Source organism: Aotus nancymaae, unplaced genomic scaffold, assembly GCF_030222135.1.
Source record: "Aotus nancymaae isolate 86718 unplaced genomic scaffold, 86718_ANA_hifiasm-v0.15.2.pri h1tg000002l, whole genome shotgun sequence".
In the NCBI taxonomy this organism is placed as follows: domain Eukaryota; kingdom Metazoa; phylum Chordata; class Mammalia; order Primates; family Aotidae; genus Aotus; species Aotus nancymaae.
In genome coordinates, this window is record NW_026988413.1 from 50,644,847 (window position 1) to 50,665,839 (window position 20,993).

At 37.5% G+C, this 20,993-nt stretch overlaps 1 protein-coding gene across 2 annotated transcripts in view; it reads right to left on the minus strand.

Annotated features, from left to right (window-relative positions):
• Positions 1-8,252: 8,252 nt before the first annotated feature.
• Positions 8,253-20,993, minus strand: part of LOC105719775 (B cell receptor associated protein 29) — a 37,360-nt gene continuing 24,619 nt past the window's right edge. For both annotated transcript variants that reach the window (XM_012455985.3, XM_012455975.3), the window contains exons 7-8: positions 12,836-12,936; positions 8,253-8,390 (exon numbers count right to left, since the gene is read on the minus strand). In XM_012455985.3, the coding sequence (XP_012311408.1) occupies positions 8,355-8,390; positions 12,836-12,936 (137 nt within the window). In that variant the 3' untranslated portion in view covers positions 8,253-8,354. The remainder of the gene's footprint in view (positions 8,391-12,835; positions 12,937-20,993) is intronic.

Below are 20,993 nucleotides of genomic sequence, written 5' to 3' on the forward strand. Positions count from 1 at the left end.
ACCATGTCTGGCTAATCTTTTGCATTTTTGGTGGAGATGGGGTTTCACCATTTTGCCCAGGCTGGTTTTGAACTCCTGAGCTCAAGTGATCCACTTGCCTTGCCTCCCACAGTGTTGGGATTACAGGCATGAACCATCACTCCCGGCTGCATTTTTCTTTTTAAAATAGATGTAGGCCAGACCTGGTGGCTCACATTTGTAACTCTAGTACTTTGTGAGGCTGAGGCGGGAGGATCACTTGAGCCCAGGAGTTTGAGGCCAGCCTGGGCAACAAAGTGAGACCACCCCCGATCTCTACAAAAAATGAAAAATGTTAAAGAGGCTTGGTGGCGCATGCCTGTAGTCTCAGCTACTCAGGAGGCTGATGCAGGAGGATTGCTTGAGTCTAGGAAGCTGAGGCTGCAGTGAGCTGTGATCGTGCCACTGCACTCCAATTTGGGCAACAGAACAAAACCCCGTTTCCAAAAAAAAAAAAAAAGAAGTAAAAACATCATAATATAATATATATGTATATATACACATATATATGCAATTATTTTGATCATGAGAAAGGAAAAAAAAGTTGCAGTTAAGACTCAAGTGACTAACAAACACCCTAGACCCAGGCCCTTTCATAATATCAAATCTACCAATGGGATTTGAAGTGAAATAATCTGGAATGTCTGGCGTAGGGATCGATTCCTATTTTAAGAAGGTTGGTCCAAACTGTTTCTGATCCTATCATAATCTTAAGACAACAGGACACACTCTAAAGACAGGGAATGGGAAGAGTCATCTGAGAAGAATCTGACACACTAGAATTGAACTGAATTCAATCCAGATAAGCAGACATTAGTTGCATACCTGAGCAAATGAGGCTCTGTGCTTTGTCTGAGGTGGGACAAGACAGCTGCCAGGGGAATGGCTGACCACAGTTGTTAAGAATAGGCATCCTCAGGCCGGGCGTGGTGGCTGATGCCTGCAATCCCAGCACTTTGGGAGGCCGAGGCAGGTGGATCACCTGAGGTCAGGAGTTTGAGACCAGCCTGGCCAACATGGTGGAACCCTGTCTCTACTAAAAACACAAAAATTAGCTGCGCGTGGTGGCGAGTGCCTGTAATCCCAGCTACTTGGGAGGCTGAGGCAGAAGAATCACTTGAACCTAGGAGGCAGAGGTTGTGTTGAGCCAAGATTGAGCCATTGCACTCCAGCGTGGGCAACAAGAGCAAAACTCTGTCTTCAAAAAAAAAAAAAAAGACTAGGCATCCTTAAATGTCTACCAGTTTCAACACTGTGCATTTTTATTCCAGAGAACTAGGAGGTCCATCTTTTGTTTCCCCATGTTTTTAATGATGGCAAAATGCACTTAAAATGGTTAATAGGGTTAATGCTACAATATAAATGTAGTTAATACCACCTAGCTGTTCACTAAAAAGTGGTTAATACAAGTGGTTAATATAAAAGAGGTTGTACTAACCACTTTTAAATGTATGGTTCGGTGGTACTAACTACATTCGTATTGTTGTGTAACCATCACGACCATCCATCTCCACTACACTTTTTACTTTTAAGACATTTTAAAATTCCATCAGATTATTATTTTCAAATAGGGCAATTTACAACTCGGCACCAGTCTTTGTATAATGTTCAGAGTAGCTTACCATGAGAAGCTGTTAAAAGTTCTTCACGTGTAACAAGTCACTTAATCCCGTCAGCAAGAATTCAAGGTAGAGTCTAAATCACCTTAAAGATGAAGAAACTGTGGCTCACACCTATAATCTCAGCACTTTGGGAGGCTGAGGCGGGTGGACCAAGAGGTCAGGAGTTCAAGACCAGCCTGATCAACATGGTGAAACCCCCACCTCTGCTAAAAATACAAAAATAGCCTGGGCGTGGTGGCGAGTGCCTGTAATCCCAGCTACTCAGGAGGCTGAGGCAAGAGAATGGCTTGGACTTGGGAGGCAGAAGTTGCAGTGAGCCAAAATCGCACCACTGCACTTTAGGCTGGGTGGCAGAGTAAGACTCCATCTCAAAAAAAAAAAAGATGAAGAAACTGAGATGCAGAATGGGTAATAAATAAAGCAGATGGAATTTGAACACAGGTAATCTACCCATGTAACCACTATGTTCTATTGATTCCAGAGCATTTTCTGCCAATAAAAATTCTCATGAAATGTCACCAACATGGGATAAGGTATATACGTTATCCATAGGACCATGGGTCTCAACCACCTTTTCTGCTCTCACATACTGGATGGTTATGGCAGTCTCGCTACTAACACTTGTTGCCTGGGGCAGGAATTCTCACTTATGGGAGTGGTAAATAGGGCGTATGAGTTCATGAGCTTTGAAGAAACCCAGACCCTCCCAGGTGATGTGTATATGACCTATGAGAAGTTGGTTGTAGAATTCTGTTGCAGAAGAATATTTACTGATGCGGGGGAAAGAAAGCAGGTCACAGAACAGTATGCATAAAAATGAGTGTGATCTTATTTTTGTAAATATTTGTGTGTGTATATGTAAGAAAATTAGACAAACTGATAGCTACTTTTTCTTTAATTTCTACATTTACTATGTATCAATTTTGTTTCAAGAGGAAAAAAAAATCAACAAACTTAAAAAAAAAAGTTTCAGCAAGTAAACCTCTATGGAGTGTTATTCCAGGAAGCCCTTGGTTGAGAAGTGGTGCTCTAGGTGTCTTGTGCGTCAGGAAATTGACAGCCATTGGGAGAGACCAAAATTCTTTACCTGAGTGGTGCTTCAGGGAGAATAACGATTTCTGAAGGAGGAACAGACTTTCGGAGAAGCCTGGCTAACCAGGAAGACACCTGGTTTAGCAGACAAAGCCAATGCTTCAAACATATTCTTTGCTCAAATTTAGGAAAAGAGCTGATCACCAAGGAAAAGCTGGCAACTTTTTCCTAACTTGTTTACACATCAAGCTCTTATGTGCTATCTTTGTATATGTAACATGCCTGAATATTCTTGTGGTGTTTCCTTTTGTTGCAGTGTACACCATACTAAAGACAAAGAGGGAGATTTGTAAACTTTTATAATGTGAAATGTACAGCTATTGTGGGGGTGCAATGCATGATGCTAATTAATAATGGTTAAGTCAAATATAAAAAGTTGAGCATGCAGAGACTTAGAGGATATAATTTTTAATTAAGATCCCAACATAAAAGGCAAAGATACAAAGGTTTTGTACTTTTAAGCCATATTGGTGGTTTTTTATTCATGTCTCGGGAGTTGAGACAATGCATTGCAGTTATCTGGTGTCATTCACAGCAATTCAGGACAGGTGTAGTGCTGTATGGTGTCAGGGACACAGCCTCCTTCTCGTTGCTCCATTTTGCATGGCCTCAACCTCATGACCTAAGACAGCGCAGCATCTATGTTTCAAGTAGCAGGATAGAGGAAGAAAACAAAGAAACTAGCCCCACATGACAATCCTACCTATTTCCACTTACATACAAGGAGATGGAAAATGTTTTTCTGCTTGGCAGCTGTTTATAAAAAAAAAAAAAAACAGGAGCATGTATTATCACAGGAGAATGAAAGAATGGATATTGGGGGACAACCAGTACCCTCTGCCACAAGCATCTATTGCAGGATGTCTCCACCTTGGCAACACTGACATTCTGGGTGAGATCATTCTTTGTTTCAGTCCCGTACATTAAGAATGTGTTGTTGCGTGTTGTCTTGTGCATTGTGGAATGAGTTTAACAGCATCCTGGCTTATATCCACTAGGAGCATTCTCTTGGTTATGACAACCAGAATGTCTCTAGGTATTACTAAATGTTCCTTCAGGATGACTTCTCCACTTCCTGTTGAGAACCACTGATTTACTGTTTGCAGGAACTGTGTTAATCACTGAGGAGACAAACCATAAATGAGATCATTTCAGACGGTAATAAGTACTATGATGAAAATAAAATAGGGTAAGAAGGCAGATAGGCCTGGGATGCAACATTTACTACACATGCAAATGCCCTGAGAGGGGAAAGAGTTTCGCTTCTTCCAAGAAAAATCAGAATGCAGGTATGTCAGGATCTACATCATAGGGAAAGAACAACAAAAAGAATAGAGGTGTGACTGTCAGTGCAGGTGGACTGAGTTGAGGTTGGAGTAGAGGGGAGCCTGGTGAGATCTTACTGGTTTAATCTTAACTGCAGTGGGAAAGAATTGGAAGACAAGCAGGGAATGAGATGATCTATGTTTTTTTGTTTTGTTTTGTTTTTGTTTTAAACCAGGCAACTGCTGAGAGCATGTATATGAGAGAGACATCAGAGAAGATACAGGGAGATGAGGTTGTCATAGTCCATATGAGAGATGATGATGGCTTGGAGTTAGGCAGTAACAATGGCAATGGAGAAATACAATTGAAGGAGACAAATAACTAAGACAAGAGATGGCTAAGGCTGTCTTTGGCTTATCCAAATGACAAATGGGGAAGATGGAGTGGTGTTAAAGGGTAATTGTTTTCCACACACCTTGAAATTCAGTCCAGGCCATTACAGAGCTGTCTTGAATGCTCCTGTATTAGTTTACTATGGCAGCAGTAACAAATAATCACAAACTCCATGGCTTGAAACAATAAGTTTATTCCCATAGTTCTGAGGGCCAGGAAGTCCAATATCAGTTTTATGGGAGTCTGCAGAGCCATGCTCCTGCTGGAAGAGGCCCTGGGGAAAAATTTGTTCCTTGCCTCCTCCAGCTTCTGGTGGCTGTCAGCATTCCTTTGCTGTGACTCCATCACTGTAACCTCTGCCTCTGTGGTTGCTTTCTCCTCTGCTGTGTGGTAACATCTCCCTTTGCTTCTACATAAGTGTAGATGAAGGTGCATTTAGGGCACACCCAGATTACCCAGGATAATCTCTCCATCTCAAGACTTTAACTTAATCACATCTTTAGCTATAGAACATTCCCGGGTTCCACGGATCAGTATAAGGCTATCTTTTGGGAGGTCATAATTCAGCCTACCACAGTTTCTATAGTGTTTGAAATGATTTCTGGTGGAACTAATAAAGTCATGTTTGTGTAGAGATGAAAGTGTAAAGAAACACTGTGAAAGTAATTTTTAAGATGCCGTTCAGTAAATAATGTTAAAAAAAGAAAAAGAATTTCGTAAGTGGATTTTCAAGATTACTAAGAAAGAAATGAAAAAATACAGGAGGGTTCCATGGACTCTAGACAGATCATTCTGGACATTAAAATCGATGCTTAAAAGCACAGTTACATTCACTCATTGTATAGTGGGCACTCAAATGCACAATGTGTCTTGTCATGTTAGTAGGGCTGGGCATAAGCTGATGGAGGCACACAGATGGAAGAGCGAGAAGGCAGTGGACACTGGAATGGGACTGCAGAACCGAATCAACCCACAGAGGGAAGGTAAGACAACAGGCTCAGGTACATCCAAGTAGCTGTGGCTAGCAGTCCAATGAGGAAGCAGGAGTGACACTGCAGGAAAGTAGAAATCACTAACAACTCCAAGAATGGGTAATATTTAGAGATCCAGGCAGGCTGCTGGCATCAGGATAGTATCTCAGAAAGTAGTAAAACTTTAGGCTCTTGACTGGGATTCCAGGGTAGGACTTGGTCACGGAAAGGGAATCCTAGTTCTCAGGATACTACGATAAATAGCCAAGAGAGGAACTTAGGCCCTAAAGAACAAGGCATGAATCTAACTAGCCACACTGGGGTCCAAGATAGAGCTGGACAAACAACAAGGATAACTCATGCCAAATTCTGGAGTGCTTAGCCAGAACCTGCTAAGTGCTACTTCCTAAAGACCAGAACCTCCAGTCGATTTGCAAGTAGGAGGAAAGTCTCATAAAACTTTATGTAATTCTGATGGAAAAAGGCAAGAATAACATTCCTGTATTTGAATTTATAATACAGTCTAAGACATAAAGAAGTCATTACTGACAATGGGAAGGAAAATAATTTAATATGCAATATAACTAAATCCATGAAATAAATATTTACTTATATAATACAATTTGCTAAACACCATCATTAAGGAGAGTACTAGGAAGAACTAACAAACACAGCATATGAAACAGTTGGGTATGGTAGTAGAGGGCACAGACTCTGGAGCCACAAGTGGCTAATATATTGCAATATTTTCTCTTTAGCAAATTATACCTGGTCTGTGCATAAACATAAGAGCAATATGTACGGGACCAGGATATCTAAATTCTAGACTTACATCCTGGCCCTGAAACTAACTAACCATGTTACCTTGGAAAAACTGCTCAAACTTTTGAGGCCTAAAGATTCAGACTTGTAAACTTGAGAGGGTTGAGGACCGAGGTCCTCTAAATGTAAACTTTAAAATGCTTTTTTGGGAATCTTTCAAATTTTCATGGTCTTCAAAGTACACCAGACTTTCTCCTTACTATACAGTCTTAACAACTTGGAGAATCACTGTATTATCTTAGTTTATATAGTAATGCTGATTTAAATTTTATTATTCCCATTTTTGAGACGAGGAAATAGAGGCCTAGGCTAGCACAGCTAAATAAGCGGTAAAGCTGGGGTTAGATTTTACTCTGCCCATTTTAAAGCTGTGCATTTTCTATTTTTCTGCAGGTTATTCTGACATTGGACTTAATTTTCACATAGTAGGCTAGGATTCCAAACACTCAATATCTATATATTTACCCAGATAGCTCTTACTTTGATATTTCTAAGTCTATACTTTGAACTACCATTTGTTCAGTTCTCTCCTATTTCAGCACTCCCTTTTCTTGTTATTTATGGTGTTGTCAGCCCATATGGTCTAACTCCCATTTCTTACTCCTGTTGAATGTCTCCTACATGTCTGTTTTTCAGCAGTAACTCCTGACTTTTATCTGAAATAAAATTTTTATGTACTTGCTCACTTCATCCACTTTACGATGAAAAAAATTAGCTAGATATGAAGTTGGTGCTAAAATTATAATAAACAGAGGATGAAACAAAGACAAGAGAAATAAAAACTCCAGTAATTTTTTCCTTTTTTTTTTTAATATTTAGGTTTTTATGAGACAAGGAAGATGATTTCATGTCTAAACACAGGAACAACTTAAATCATATTAATATTACAATCGCTGCCATCTTCTAAAGGAAATTCTAAATGAATATTTGAATGGAAAAATAGTACTGAATATTAGCTTTCAGAACATAGAAACATCTTAGAAAAACTGTGTGATACCAGTGTATGTATTTTTGAGGTAATATTTGTATAATTACGTACTCTCACAACCAATGGAAAGAAATACTGCTTTTTGGATATGTTCTATGTTAACTTTTAAATAATTCTACATTGTTGTAAAATAAATTCAGTGCAGTGGTATGGCAGTTATGCAAATATATGTAAACTCTATGACTAGATTAACTTGAAACAGTAGCGTGGTTACTAATTACGTGTTATTAATACAAATGTCAGCAAAAAACAGTCCAACATGTGCAGGGGCACAGTAACAAAAATATAATTAACAATATCTTATTAGAGTAAACCATAGCATCATCAGGCTTAAAAAAAACTAAGGTCATTGTTTTTTGAACTCTTCCTTGTAAATACGGTGGATAACTCTGATAGTTACCCTTATTTACATTCCCTGTATACAAATTTGCTGATACTGAACACTGTTTTCAAACACATCATCATCGGATTACATAGATTATTATTACTGAAAACTCATCAAAGCTTTGAAGGCTATTAATGGTTTCATGCAACTTAAAACTTCTAATTTTATTTTATTTTATTTATTATTATTATTATTATTATTTTTTAAAGACGGGGTTTCACCGTGTTGGTCAGGCTGGTCTTGAACTCCCAACCTCAGGTGATCCGCCCGCCTTGGCCTCCAAAGTGCTTGGATTACAGGCGTGAGCCACCACGCCCGGCCTAAAACTTCTAATTTTGAAAGTAACCAGCTAATGAATTTTTTCCTTTCATTGGTAACAGCCACCATATACCAATGTCATTATCAATATGTAAATATGGTATTTAACATGCATATATATTTCTTAAGAGGTGGAATACAGACTTTACAATATATCTGAAACATCATCAAATATTTTGATAATGCCTTTACAATACAACCTACGTGTGGCATTTAAAAAATTACTGACAGGTCACAGTACATTTTTCTGAACTTAATTTTAAATTTGCTTTCTTTTTTTTTTGTAAGATGGGGTTTCACCATGATGGTCAGGCTGGTCTTGAACTCCTAACCTCAGGTGATCCACCTACCTCGGCCTCCCAAAGTGCTAGGATTACAGGTGTGAGTCACTGCGCCCGGCCCAATTTTAAATTTTCTAGAGGCTAACATAAGAAATTTATCATTTTGACATGGTATATCGTAAGCATCTTTCATAAAGTTCAGAGTCTTTTCTTGTTGCCTCTTCCTAAACGATCCTGTAAGAAAAAATATGATTTATGTAGTACAGCAAAGAGGAACAGATTCATAGACATGACAATGACTTTTAAAAAACATTCTTCTACGTATAATTATGAGAATAATCAAATGCGAAACAAAAGGATTGAGAAAGTCTAAAATTTTAAAAACTATAAATTTGTGTTTTTTTCTTGGAGGGGAAAAAGAACACTCTTGGTAAGTTCATTTTTTCCCTTCCCTTCATCTATCTTGCTTTGGTTTCACAAGTAACCAGGAAAACATGATTTTGAAAATTCTCCTACTGTGAACCTAATTAAGGTTTTTGGCAAATGAAAGAATGAAGGGACAAAAAAACCCAGCTGGGGGTGGCTTTGGTTTGGTCCTTTGGATATTTGCCAACTGAATTGACTTCTCAAATTATACTTGGCTGATCGATCATGTTATAAAGATGACTAACATATCATTTAAAACTGAAGGAAAATGGAATAGAAATTAATCTTAAGAGATCACATGTGCAAAGAAAGTAAATGTCTACATCAAGTAAAAGATCACATAAAATGAAGTTGCAGAGAGTTATTGCTTGTACAAAGAAGTTTGTCAAGCACTTGTTCAGGCTGAACGTTAATGCTTCCATAGCAACTTTAATAACATTAACTTTTGCAATCAAATAAGAAGACAAGAGTAGAGGAGGTAAACACACTACTTTCACATGTTTACATATGTGGCCCCTTTTGCTAAAAATCAAAGCTTTAATGATGCTATTATGGACAAGGCCCTTAAGTGATGGCTGATTTTCCAAAATGAAATGTAAAAACTGGCAGGTGCTGATGGGTTTTTGTAGCCAATAATCTCTAGTTAGTTCTGCTTTTTCTTTTCTTTTCTTTTTTTTTTTAGAAGAGAGTCAGGGCAAATAAGGAAAGGCAAAGACTACACCTTTTGAAGGGACTGTTTTCTAATATTTACTTAGTGCCTATAACAGGGAGGAGACCAGATGGGGAAATCCCAAAGGATTTAAAAGATGCAAATTGGGATCTGTTTACTGTAAAGAAACAAGCATTTCCCTCTTTAACCTTTGTTTCCTTAATATTTTAATAATCCTTTGTTTTATGATTGCTCCACTGAAAGTATGTCAACTATGTAAAATTCAGAAAGCTAGTTCCAAATAACCTTAGGATATAATTCAGTATCTAAGATTAGTTTGACAAGAGAAGTACATTTCATGAGGACAATTACTGTAATTCTAGCCCTTTGGGGGGCCCAGGTGGGCAGACTGCTTGAGGTCAGAAGTTTGAGACCAGCCTGGCCAACATGGCAAAACCTTGTCTCTACTAAAAATACCAAATTTAGTCAGGTGTGGTGGCATGTGCTTGTAGTCCCAGCTACTCGGTAGGCTGAGGCATGAGAATCACTTGAACTGGGGAGGTGGAGGTTGCAGTGAGCTGAGATTGTGTCACTGCACTCCATCCTGGGTAACAGAGTGAAACACTGTCTCCAAAAAAAAAAAAAAAGGGCTCTCACTTAATGATATCTAAATCTGAGAATCTTATACAGGGTCTCATACTAGACAATGGGTGAGGGTTGGGTAGCTGAATGGGAAAAAATGTAACCAATCAGGACATAATAGCATTTTATTACTGTGTAGAGCTATTCTTGATTAGAAATATATAAAGTGCTTTCTTATACAGGATCTGGTTTAATGCTCATGATGTATTATAACTCTCATTAAGTAGTAAAGTAGCTGAGGAGCATAGATGTCAAATGAGTCACCAGTAGGTTACAGAAGTGGTAAACTATGGAGCTGAGATTTTGTTTTCCTTCAGAGATATTATGGGAAACTGGTTTTACAGGCAATGAAAAAGTACACACACCAAACAGTATGGTAAGGCACCTCTGGGATTATCAATAGCAGAAAAGCTACCACCACTCCTTGGGCTGGAGGGATGAGGGTTATGGAGCCCAGGTGCGGGCCAGTAAGTAGAAGCTGCCCAGTGGGACCTGAAACCATGGAGGGAAGGAACTGGAGCCATAAAGGAGAAGGCATCCACAGCAGAAAGAGTGGAAGAAATCCCTGGCTTTCCCCTTCCTCCTGCTTTCAGTCTGCTAGTGCCTGCCATTGGTTAAAACTGCCCAGAAGTCAGACAGCAAGGGAGTCTTAGAAATGGACCTCCCAGAGATACAGAGTAAAGCGGTGGTGACAGAACAGATCCAAGAACACACAATCCAATGACCAGCAAAAGGCCAAAGAACATAGTGGTTAATGATAGAGGTTCTGAAGAAAGATTCTCTGACTTTAAATGCTATCACTTTCTAGTTGCTTTGGGTAAATTATGTAACATCTCTGGGTCTCAGTTTCATCATTCACAAAATAGGGATATTAAAATAGTGTCAATTATTGGGCTGTCATGGAGAATAAACAAAACAACATATATCAAGCCCTTTGCCAAGTGCTTAGTCCAGAGCATACTCTCAACAAATGTCAACTATTAAATATTTCAAAAACTGGATACAGGCAGAAATTAGATCAAGTCCTAAATGTGCTATCAAACAAGCCCCTATTCTTGGCATGGTGTTTGGTATAATCTGGGATGGGGTCTTTTCCACATAAGCAGGTATAACAACCATTTTCTTGGGAAGAGATCACCCTTAAAAGATTTCTACATCCTTTACCAAGAATGCAGAAGCTTCAAGCTGACTGTGGCTTTTTTTTGTGGGGAGGAAATGGGTTGAGGGAATCCCCCTGTTATATACATCCTTCAGAATTAACAGAACCAATGGCTGTTACCACAGTGGAGACTATCAACGATGGACACTGGCAATAAGAAATTGAGGGCATACTTCTGGTTTTCCTTTCTCCATTCAAGGATATAAACATATCTGACATCATGGCAAGGTCCACTATTGTCGATACTCATCCTGGTTGAGTAAACCCTAACCTCACAAATAGAAGGAAGATGTTGTATTTCTAGGCAAGAGGTCTGTGAAGTGACTTTTTCACTTTCCAGTGTGGATCTTGAAAGATGCCATGGAATAATTATTAAGTCCTGATGAGATAAGCAATTTTAGGATCTCTGTTTTTGAGATGGGGAAGGGGTGGTCTTGCTGACAATCTACCTATCTGCTCCAGATCATGTGAATTGAGCCCTCAGTGTCAGGATTGGAGCATACAGAGTATTCACCCTTCTCCGGCTACCTTGTCTTTTTCTTGCTATTGTCAAAGTAGACTAGTTAAACCAAACATGCAAACCAACTGGGACTATCAGATTACAAACATGTGCTTTGATTACTTCATGACTGGCTCTAAACCAAGGCTAAAGTGGCTGGTTGAGAATAAGTCATTCTTTGGGCAAAATTCCTACAGAGGAAGTAATAAAGATGATGATGATAATAGCTATCATTTATTGAATGTTTACTATCAGCTAGGCATACTGCTAAGAAACCTAAACATTTTATTTAGTTCTCTTAACAATCCAGTGAGCCAGGCATCTTTATTGTTCCAGTCTTATACATGAAAGAAGTGAGTCCCAAAGGGATGCTATAACCAGCCTACAATAAAAAACCTTAGCATGCGGCCTGATATGGGTAGGTACTCCAGGTATGTCCAACTCCAAAGTCTATGAGTATAGTGTCTGCTTGCCTTGGGCCAGGAATGGTGCTGGGACTTGGCGCTATAATGACCATTAAGATGCTGAAAAATGTGTACAGTGAAAAAAAGGTGTAATTTGTAAAAAGCCCTAAATGAAAGCCACAAAGGCTGCTAAATTTTGAAGACAAGCCCAACCAGTCTGTCAAGGGAAGGCCAGGGCTGCCTCTAGAATGGTCTCTCCCTGACTTGATCAAAGTGTGGCTGGGAAATCAACTCAGGTTACTGGCTGGCAGCAGAAGGGAGGGAGGAAAGACAAGCCTAACAGGGATGAATGTTTCTTTTCTTGGATTAGAGAGGAAGAGAAAACCTATGGCCCAGATCTGACTTTGTGGCTTTAACAATGAAACATTTTTTTCTGTTTCCATCTTTCGAATCAACATTTGGAGGTCAATAATATATTTGAATGCTTTGTCCTAATATGTCTGAAATACTGAGAGGAGAGTAGTGTGATGTGGAACTTGAAATTCTGGCCTCATTCTGGCATGAATATGGCAAACATCCCAAATATCAAAACGCAACTCTTCCAGAACCAGTCTGTTTTCCAATGCTGCCATTTTTGTGGCTTAGTTCTTTTGCTTAAAGATTCACCAAAACTGGAATGCTGTAAGTATGTATGTAAGCAATTCCTTATAATTATCTTGTATTTTCCTACAATGTCCTCATCTTCACCCTCTAGGTAAAAATGTGGCTTCTTTAAGTCATTTAACAAAGCCAGGATTTAGGACATTGTCTGGATTAGTTAAGAACAAATAACCCAAATAATTTACTTAGGTAATTACTATTTCAAAACATTTAGGTGCATAAAGTGCATGTCACACCCACCTGAAGTTCACAGTGTTCTTTCAGGAGTTGATCATATTCTTTTGAAAGTCTCTCCGATTGCATCTTCATTGCCATCACATCATTTTGTGCCTTAGAAAGGGCTAGAAAATATTGAATAGAGTTTTATTTTTATTTCAAAATAATTTCAAATTTACAGAAAAGTTGCAAGACTTAAATAGAGAACTCTGTGTAGTCTTTAATCTACTATTAACATTGTGCTACATTTGTTATCATATTCTCTCACTTCACATACACTATTATTTCCTTGACTCATTTGGGAAAAAGGTACAGGGATCATATTCCTCCACCCTTTACTACGTTACTATGAATGTACTTCACAGAAACAAAATATTATCTAACATAGACATAGTATAGTCACCAAATTTAGGAAACTTAATATGAATATAATACTTTAAATCTAACTTACCATCCATATGCCAGTTTTTGGAACTATCACAATCATATCCTTTTAGTACTTTTTTCCACTGCTAGTCCAGGATACAGTACTAGATTACATACTACATTTAGTTATCATGTCTTTTTAATTTCTTTTAATCTAGAATAATTCCCCACCATTTTCACAGCCCTCCTTCTCCCCATCTTTCATGACATTAACATTTTAAAGAATACAGGCCACTTTTTAGATAGAATGTTCTTCATTTTTTTTTTGTCTGATGTTTCCTCATGATTAAATTCAGGTCATGCATCCATTTACACATGAATATAAGTGATATCAAATGCTTCAAGTTACTTTTCTGGCACAATGAAATAAAATTATAGGTTCTATTTATAAACAATCTTTTCTCTTGAGAAGTCATCATATAGGCATTTTTATATAAACATAGCCACTACCAACTAAAGTGCTTTTCGTATCAGTACTTTCTAGACAGTATTGTCAAATGTTCTACATAGTTCTACATCTGTGTTGTCAATATGGTAGCCACTACTTAAATGTGGCTAGTTTAAGTGAGGACCTATATTTTCAATTTAAGTTAAATTAAATAGCCACATGTAGCTAGTGGCTAGCCACATTGGACAGCACAGCTCTATAACTTCCTCCATGTTTCTTCTATAGCTGCATAATTCTAAATAAGGTATTTAAAGATTGATTTTGACAAATTTAATGTGATGTCATTTGCTAAAGGTATGGGTCAGGTATGGAAGATGCTATTGGTGATGGTTACATTTCATTAGAACCACCTTCACAACATAAAGAGTTAAATATTAGTTTTCAATTTGGGTTCTACAAGGCATTTCCTAGAGGCCACTTGAAAATATGATACAGTTTTCAAGTATGTGTTATCTTCAGAATTCAGCAAAAAAGTTTAGGACCCTAGATTTCTGGTACATAAAATACACAGTAGATTCTACAACTTAATAATGGCTGACTAGCCTGCAATGGTGTTTTTTATTTTTTTCAAGACAAGGTCTTGCTTCATCCAATTTTTCAAGACAAGGTCTTGCTCCAGCCAATTTTTAAATTTTTTGTAGAGATGATGTCTCACTATGTTGCCCAGGCAGGTCTTGAGCTCCTGGCCTCAAGTAATTCTCTCACCTCAGTCTTACAAAGTACTGGGATTACAGGTGTGAACCACTGCACCTGGCCTACAATGGTAGTTTTAAGAATGTTGTTGTTATGGACTGAATGCTTGTCTCTCCACAAAATTCACATATTGAAACCTAATCACCGATGTGATGGTAATGGGAGGCATGGCTGGGGAGTGATTAGGTCATGAGGGTGGGGCCCTCATTAATAAGAGATCCCAGAGAGCTGCCTTTCCCTTTCCATTACGTGAGGACAGCAAGATGGTACCATCTATGAACCAGGAAACAGGCCCTTGCCAGACGCCTGATTTATTGGTGCCTTGATCTCAGACTTCTCAGCCTCCAGAACTGTAAGAAATAAATTTATGTTGTTTATAAGTTACTAAGTCTATGGTACTTTCTATTAAGACAGTTGATCAGGAGCTTGTAATGAACAGGAGTTGGTCTTAATGTTAAAAATAATTTATACTTGAATTTCCAACATGAATAAATTATTTAATACATTTAATATATCTCAGATATCAACCCAGGAGTTCCTTTTTTTTTTTTTTTTTTTTTTTTGAGACGGAGTTTCGCTCTTGATACCCAGGCTGGAGCGCAATGGTGCGATCTCGGCTCACCGCAATCTCCGCCTCCTGGGTTCAGGCAATTCTCCTGCCTCAGCCTCCTGAGTAGCTGGGATTACAGGCACGCGCCACCGTGCCCAGCTAATTTTTTGTATTAGTAGAGACGGGGTTTCACCATGTTGACCAGGATGGTCTCGATCTCTTGACCTCGTGATCCACCCGCCTCGGCCTCCCAAAGTGCTGGGATTACAGGCTTGAGCCACCGCGCCCGGCCAGGAGTTCCTTTTTTAAAAGAAGCTAGAAAACCACTTGTACAGTGTGTCCAGGAGTTTCTTCTGGTTATTAGTGGTATAAAGCTATTAATGAAACAAATGCAGACAAATACTGTTTTTCTGCCACTTGTTAAGCCAAGGTATCAACTGTGTTTCTTATTTCATTTTGTATTTCAGTAGATACTAATAAATCTAATGATTACTATTGTTCCAATTAGGAGAGGCTATTATTGTCTAGACACATCTTGGACTCTTTCCCAGTCCTTTATCTCATTTCATAAAAATTACAATATTGCATTTCTGGATGCCTTCCACCTCCTTTTGCAACTGCATCTGTAACTAAGGGATTATATAAACTTGTTATCTGACGTGAATATGCTTGTTTTATTTTGAGCCATATTATTTTGGAAACAGCATATATAAGAAAAATATTATTGGACAAGGAGGCTTTAGATGATAAATCTAAGTTGCTATTTCAATTTTCTTATCTGCAAAAGTGGGCTGCTATCAGTTGCCAGTGGCTTTATTGAAATACTGAGATATTTCATAAGAATACTGGCTAGATTCAATGAGAGACTGTTATGTCCTGGATATGGTCCATTAGATACTTTTAAAGGCACATGTATCACTTATTAATATAGAAAATAACTTCAACCAATGTTAATTATGCATAGTAAGCAAAAATATTTGTTGTCTTTCCAAGTGTCAAATGTACACTTATGGAGCTATTTGTACAGTGACAGGAGCTGGTGAGACTAATATACCGTGTAAATGTATTGTATCACTATGATTTCTACCAGAGGTAACAAACACTGCCAGTTAAGCTCTGCCAGGAAATGGAAATTTTTAGAGGCATTTGCATGACAGCTAAAGTTGGGCTGTTGTACAATAGCTGTAAGGATTGAGCCAGAGGAAAACATTTTATCTGAAAAATTTCCATAAGTCTTGTGTTGGTTTCTTTTCAATTTATTTGGTTCTCTTTTTGAGAATTTAAGAGTGTGATACACTGGAGCTATTCAGTATTTAATCCTCACATGTACTATTCCTTTGCCAATGATCACTTATTGGACTGTTAATCTATAGTAATGCTTCCAAGATACTTGGAAAGTAGACACACAAACTTCTGTTCTGTAAGGACATAAATTGTGGTTTAATTATATTATCATTTTTTAGTACATGCCTATATTGTCAGGTATGTGTAGGTAAAGGTTTACGTTTTATTCATTACTCCAATCAACACCTCATCTCTTTTAACCTCACATCCACCTGTTGATAAAGTTTGCTAATTTACTTCCTTTGCAGCCCTCCAATCCATCCATTCCACTTCAGCTCTGAGACCACTGTTCTCATTTCTAGATTAGATTATTAAGTGGATTTCTCACATAGTTGCCCAGCTACTTTAATTCATTGTCTATACTACTGTCAAAGTGATTGCTCTCATGCCTAAAAACCCTCTAAGAGCGCCCTGAAATGTTAACATACAAACATGGCACATGAGGCCCTTCAGGATGGCTTCTAGGCCTACTGCTCAACTCTCTCCACTGGTTTCATCTTATTTTATGCTCCAGTTGCCGTGAGCTCCTTGTAGTACCTCAAAAGTGCCATACTCCTCTAGTTACATGCTGCTCTTTCTTGTTATAACATCTTGTTCATCTCCTCCCATTTCATCTGGCTAATTAATGTTATATTTTAAAATGTCAAGAAAGTGTCCTTGAGCTCCAGTGTTGGCTTCTACTACAACTCAAGCTTCACCACAGCTTGTATTGAACTCAAGGGCAACTATGCCCTTACTAGATTGTGGACTACTCAAGAAACAGAGCTGTGTCTTATCTGTCTGTCTGAGTACCCAGCATATTGCCTAGTATTGGTAAGTGCCTAAAATATGCTCCTTGAAGGAATGAAAGAACAAATAAATGAAAAGTGTAAGCTTTAAGCATTTAAAAAATTCACTTGTTTGTCAACAGTTCACTTGGAAATGATAAACGTCAGATGAACAATACAAAGTGTTACTTTAGTCACCTGATGGGAATCTTGGTTGAAACAAGATAAAAACACCTTCAATCAAAAACCAAAATACTCAGGATAGCTGAAACAAAGCAAACAGACCATTCCTGAAATATTTTGATGAAAATATACTCATGTTACCAATATCTCACACTATTCCAGAATCAAAAACAAAATATAAATAGAAAGTACCACAGAATCCAGCTCAATTAAAAAAAACAAAAAACCCTAAACACTGATTCTAAGAATGGGGCAGGAAATGTGCAAGACAAGCCTGGAGTATCTTGTAACACCAACAAGAAAGTGCTCCAAAAATGAAAAAAACAAAAAAAAAAAACAAAAATGGAAATGTGTCAAAGGGACACAGGAGCCTAATGAAAGAGCTCCCAATGGCAAAACCTAGACAGCCTGAACAATAAACTAAAGTAGTATTAAATTATAACCCAAATTATAAAACAAATACCCATGAGTCCATACTGACATAAACAAATGGTACAGAATAGATAAATCTGTACAGAAGAATTCCAAATAATTTACAAAGATACTCTACTTTCAAGGAGGTTGAGCATAACTTTCCATCTTTTTTTTTTCTTTTTTTAGTATATTTTTCTGCACACTGATCCCCATTCAAAGTATGGGCTGTGAATAGTGACTTCCTTCCAAAGATTACAGTATGGAAAAAAAAAGAAAAGAGTAACTTTACAGTTCAGAAACTAGACAAGCACTATTTTAGCCAGGTGATCAACGTCAACATCAAAAGTGATAAGTCATGTTAATAATATGTACTCGATATAATGTGATGAAAATTGGCACATAGCCTTTGTGACTTTCAAAACCTATATAAAAGTAGAAAACATGGAATCCAGGAAAGAAGGTATTAATACAGGAAAGAGGCAAAGGGAATCCTCATAATGATGATGAGTATATAGCTATAATAATATGACATAGTAAAAGTTATAATATATTTAAGTTGAAAGGATATATTTAAATATATTTAATAACATTTAAATAATATATTTAAATTAAATTAAATGGAAAGGATGGCGGGGGATGGGAAGTATGAGGAGCTGGGAGGGAAACTGGGTGAGATAAGAGATCTAAGTTCTTGTCTTCCCTATAACAAAGTCAAAGATAATATCCCATACTGAAAGATCAAAAAAAAAAAAACGCTACCTAAACACTGCATTTAGAAACCTGGAGGCACATATCAGAGGACATTTCTTTTTCTTTTTTGAGACAGGGTCTTACTCTGTCGCCCAGACTGGAATGCAGTGGCATGATCTCGGCTAACCACAACTTCTGCCTCCCAGGCTCAAGCGATTCTTCTGCCTCAGCTTCCTGAGTAGCAGTGATTACAGGCGCGCACCACTGCCACCCAGCTAATTTTTATATTTTTAATATAGACGGGGTTTTACCACATTGGCCAGGCTGGTCTCGAACTCCTGACCTCAAATGATCTAGCTGCCTCGGCCTCCCGAAGTCTTTGGATTACAGGCTTGAATCATCCCGCCCGGTCTCAGAGGACATTTCTAAAGCAGTTGAATGTAGTTGCTTCTGGGGAGAGAGCCTCAGGAGACTGCTCTTTTTCATTATAAGCCTTGTGTTACTATTTTACTTTAAAAAGTATGTATATGTAAAACTTTGATAAAATGTAAAAAAAAGTAAAAGTGCTCCAGATAAACAGTCCCTTTTATAACAAAGGCTCTCAGAGCTGGGAAGACCTCTAGAGAGCTAGTCCCATTTTTTATTATAAAGAAAAGAACATGCAAATTTCTTTACTTAAATTTCTCTTCTGCAAAGTTTTATTATTCCATATCAATGGTTCTACCAAATGTTCTAAACAAACAGCCACACTCTAACACTAATGAGAATTGGTTCTGTTTACTGGCATACCCTCTCTTCTCCCAAAGCTCTATATAAGGGAGTTAAATATTTAAGACTAGTGGCCCCATTTCACATAACACACTTGTGTTATGAGCTAACATGCATAAAACCTGCCAGGTCCTGTCCTAAAAATACTAAGATTGCATGAAACATTCTTCAAGATGTGAAGAATATGGTTTAATTAATCACCTAGAGAAGTTACTGTGAAAAGTTTTTTTCTCATGAAAAGTAAGTATAAGGGTCAACAAGCCAACAATGAAAATAGTTCTTAATGGTTATTTTTGCTTAATTACATTATTTGGAGCTATATAATAGATGTTAAAGGTTAACTAGTTCCGTCCCTCATTTTACAAAAGAGAAAACTATGGCCTAAAAGTCAATGACTTCACCAAGATTACCCAGTGTATCCTCAGATTTTGCAATGTAATTCATATGACTTAGCATAAGTTATATGAACAGCTTCTAATATTTAGGGTCTACCCACAAAGTAAAGTTGGATTAGAGCCAATTAACTAGGTAATTCAAGCCAAAAAGCTACTGCCCCAGATTACCTGGGTATTTGAAAGAAGTTTTTTTAAAAAACATTTTTAAATTTTTTTTACAATAAAAAGCTATCTTTTTCATTAAGAAAAAGAAATTCATTGTAGAAAATAATTTAAATTCCAGGGAAAAGTCAGTTGTTGTACATGCTAAAGGAAACCACTATTAATAGTTTGGTGCATTATTTTTTTCCTAATTGAAAGTGTTTTAAGACTACAGTTATCCGGTTTAATTTTTGTACCTCACGTGGCAATAAACATGAACCTGCTATAAGCTGATATTATTAGAAAAGTATTTACCATGAAGGATTTTAGTAAACATGCATATCTAGGTATGGAATAAGACAGCAGAAAAGAACACCACCAAGTTATTCAAAGTAATCATCTCCTTCGATCTCTTAGGGGCTCCATCCATTGACTCCTCAGCCATATAGCATAATCATTCACTGCACCTATCTTCTACCATTGATCTTCTGCACAGATCTTCTAACATTGATCTGTTAGAAGAACTGATCAACTTCTAACAGGCCAGACTACTTTTTGCTTTCCTCTTCTCACTCACAACATTAGTACCATTTTATTCATTTTTCTGCCATAAATGTCCATAAACACATTTAGAAAATTGTGCTTGATTACATCTTTATCACCTGGAACATTCCTTTATTCAATATGCATTTAGCACTCTTCACTCATGTTTTTGGTAGACTAGCCCATGTTTCACACTGAGGAGGAAATGAATCGCTTTATGTACATATGTTTGGTTCACCATCTGGACTATAAGCTCTTCTGAGAAGAAACTGTTTTCTCTTGATTTAATGTCCCTCTGTAGAGATTATAAAAGCTTTCCCTCAGGGTAGACATCATTATATTTGCTAGTACTGTGAATAATATATAAAGTATCTTTGAATTTCTGTCTTAATATCTTCCCTATAACTATTCCCCCTGGTCACTGAAAGACACATAGTTTATTTTATGAGTATAGGCCTTGATAACAGGTAAGAAGCTCACAGGAAAAGGAAACATCACAACTAAATGGGAATGTAATGGAACCAAACAGGATGAAATACCACCATTACATATTAGTCCAAAAAAATAGTTTGTACCAAGCAAAGCCTTTTTTTCTGTTTTAACAATAACATCAACATGTGAAGATAACACAGAGATGAACTAATAAATCCTTTATTTACCTAACTAAAAGGACAGGTCATGGATTTTACTTGCTTTAAATAGTTAAAATACTATTAATTACATATTGCCTATTGGTACATCCATCAAACAAACTATACTATTCTTTCTTAGTATGGAGGGGTTTTTTTCAGTTGATACAAGAAGGAACAAAGACATCAAA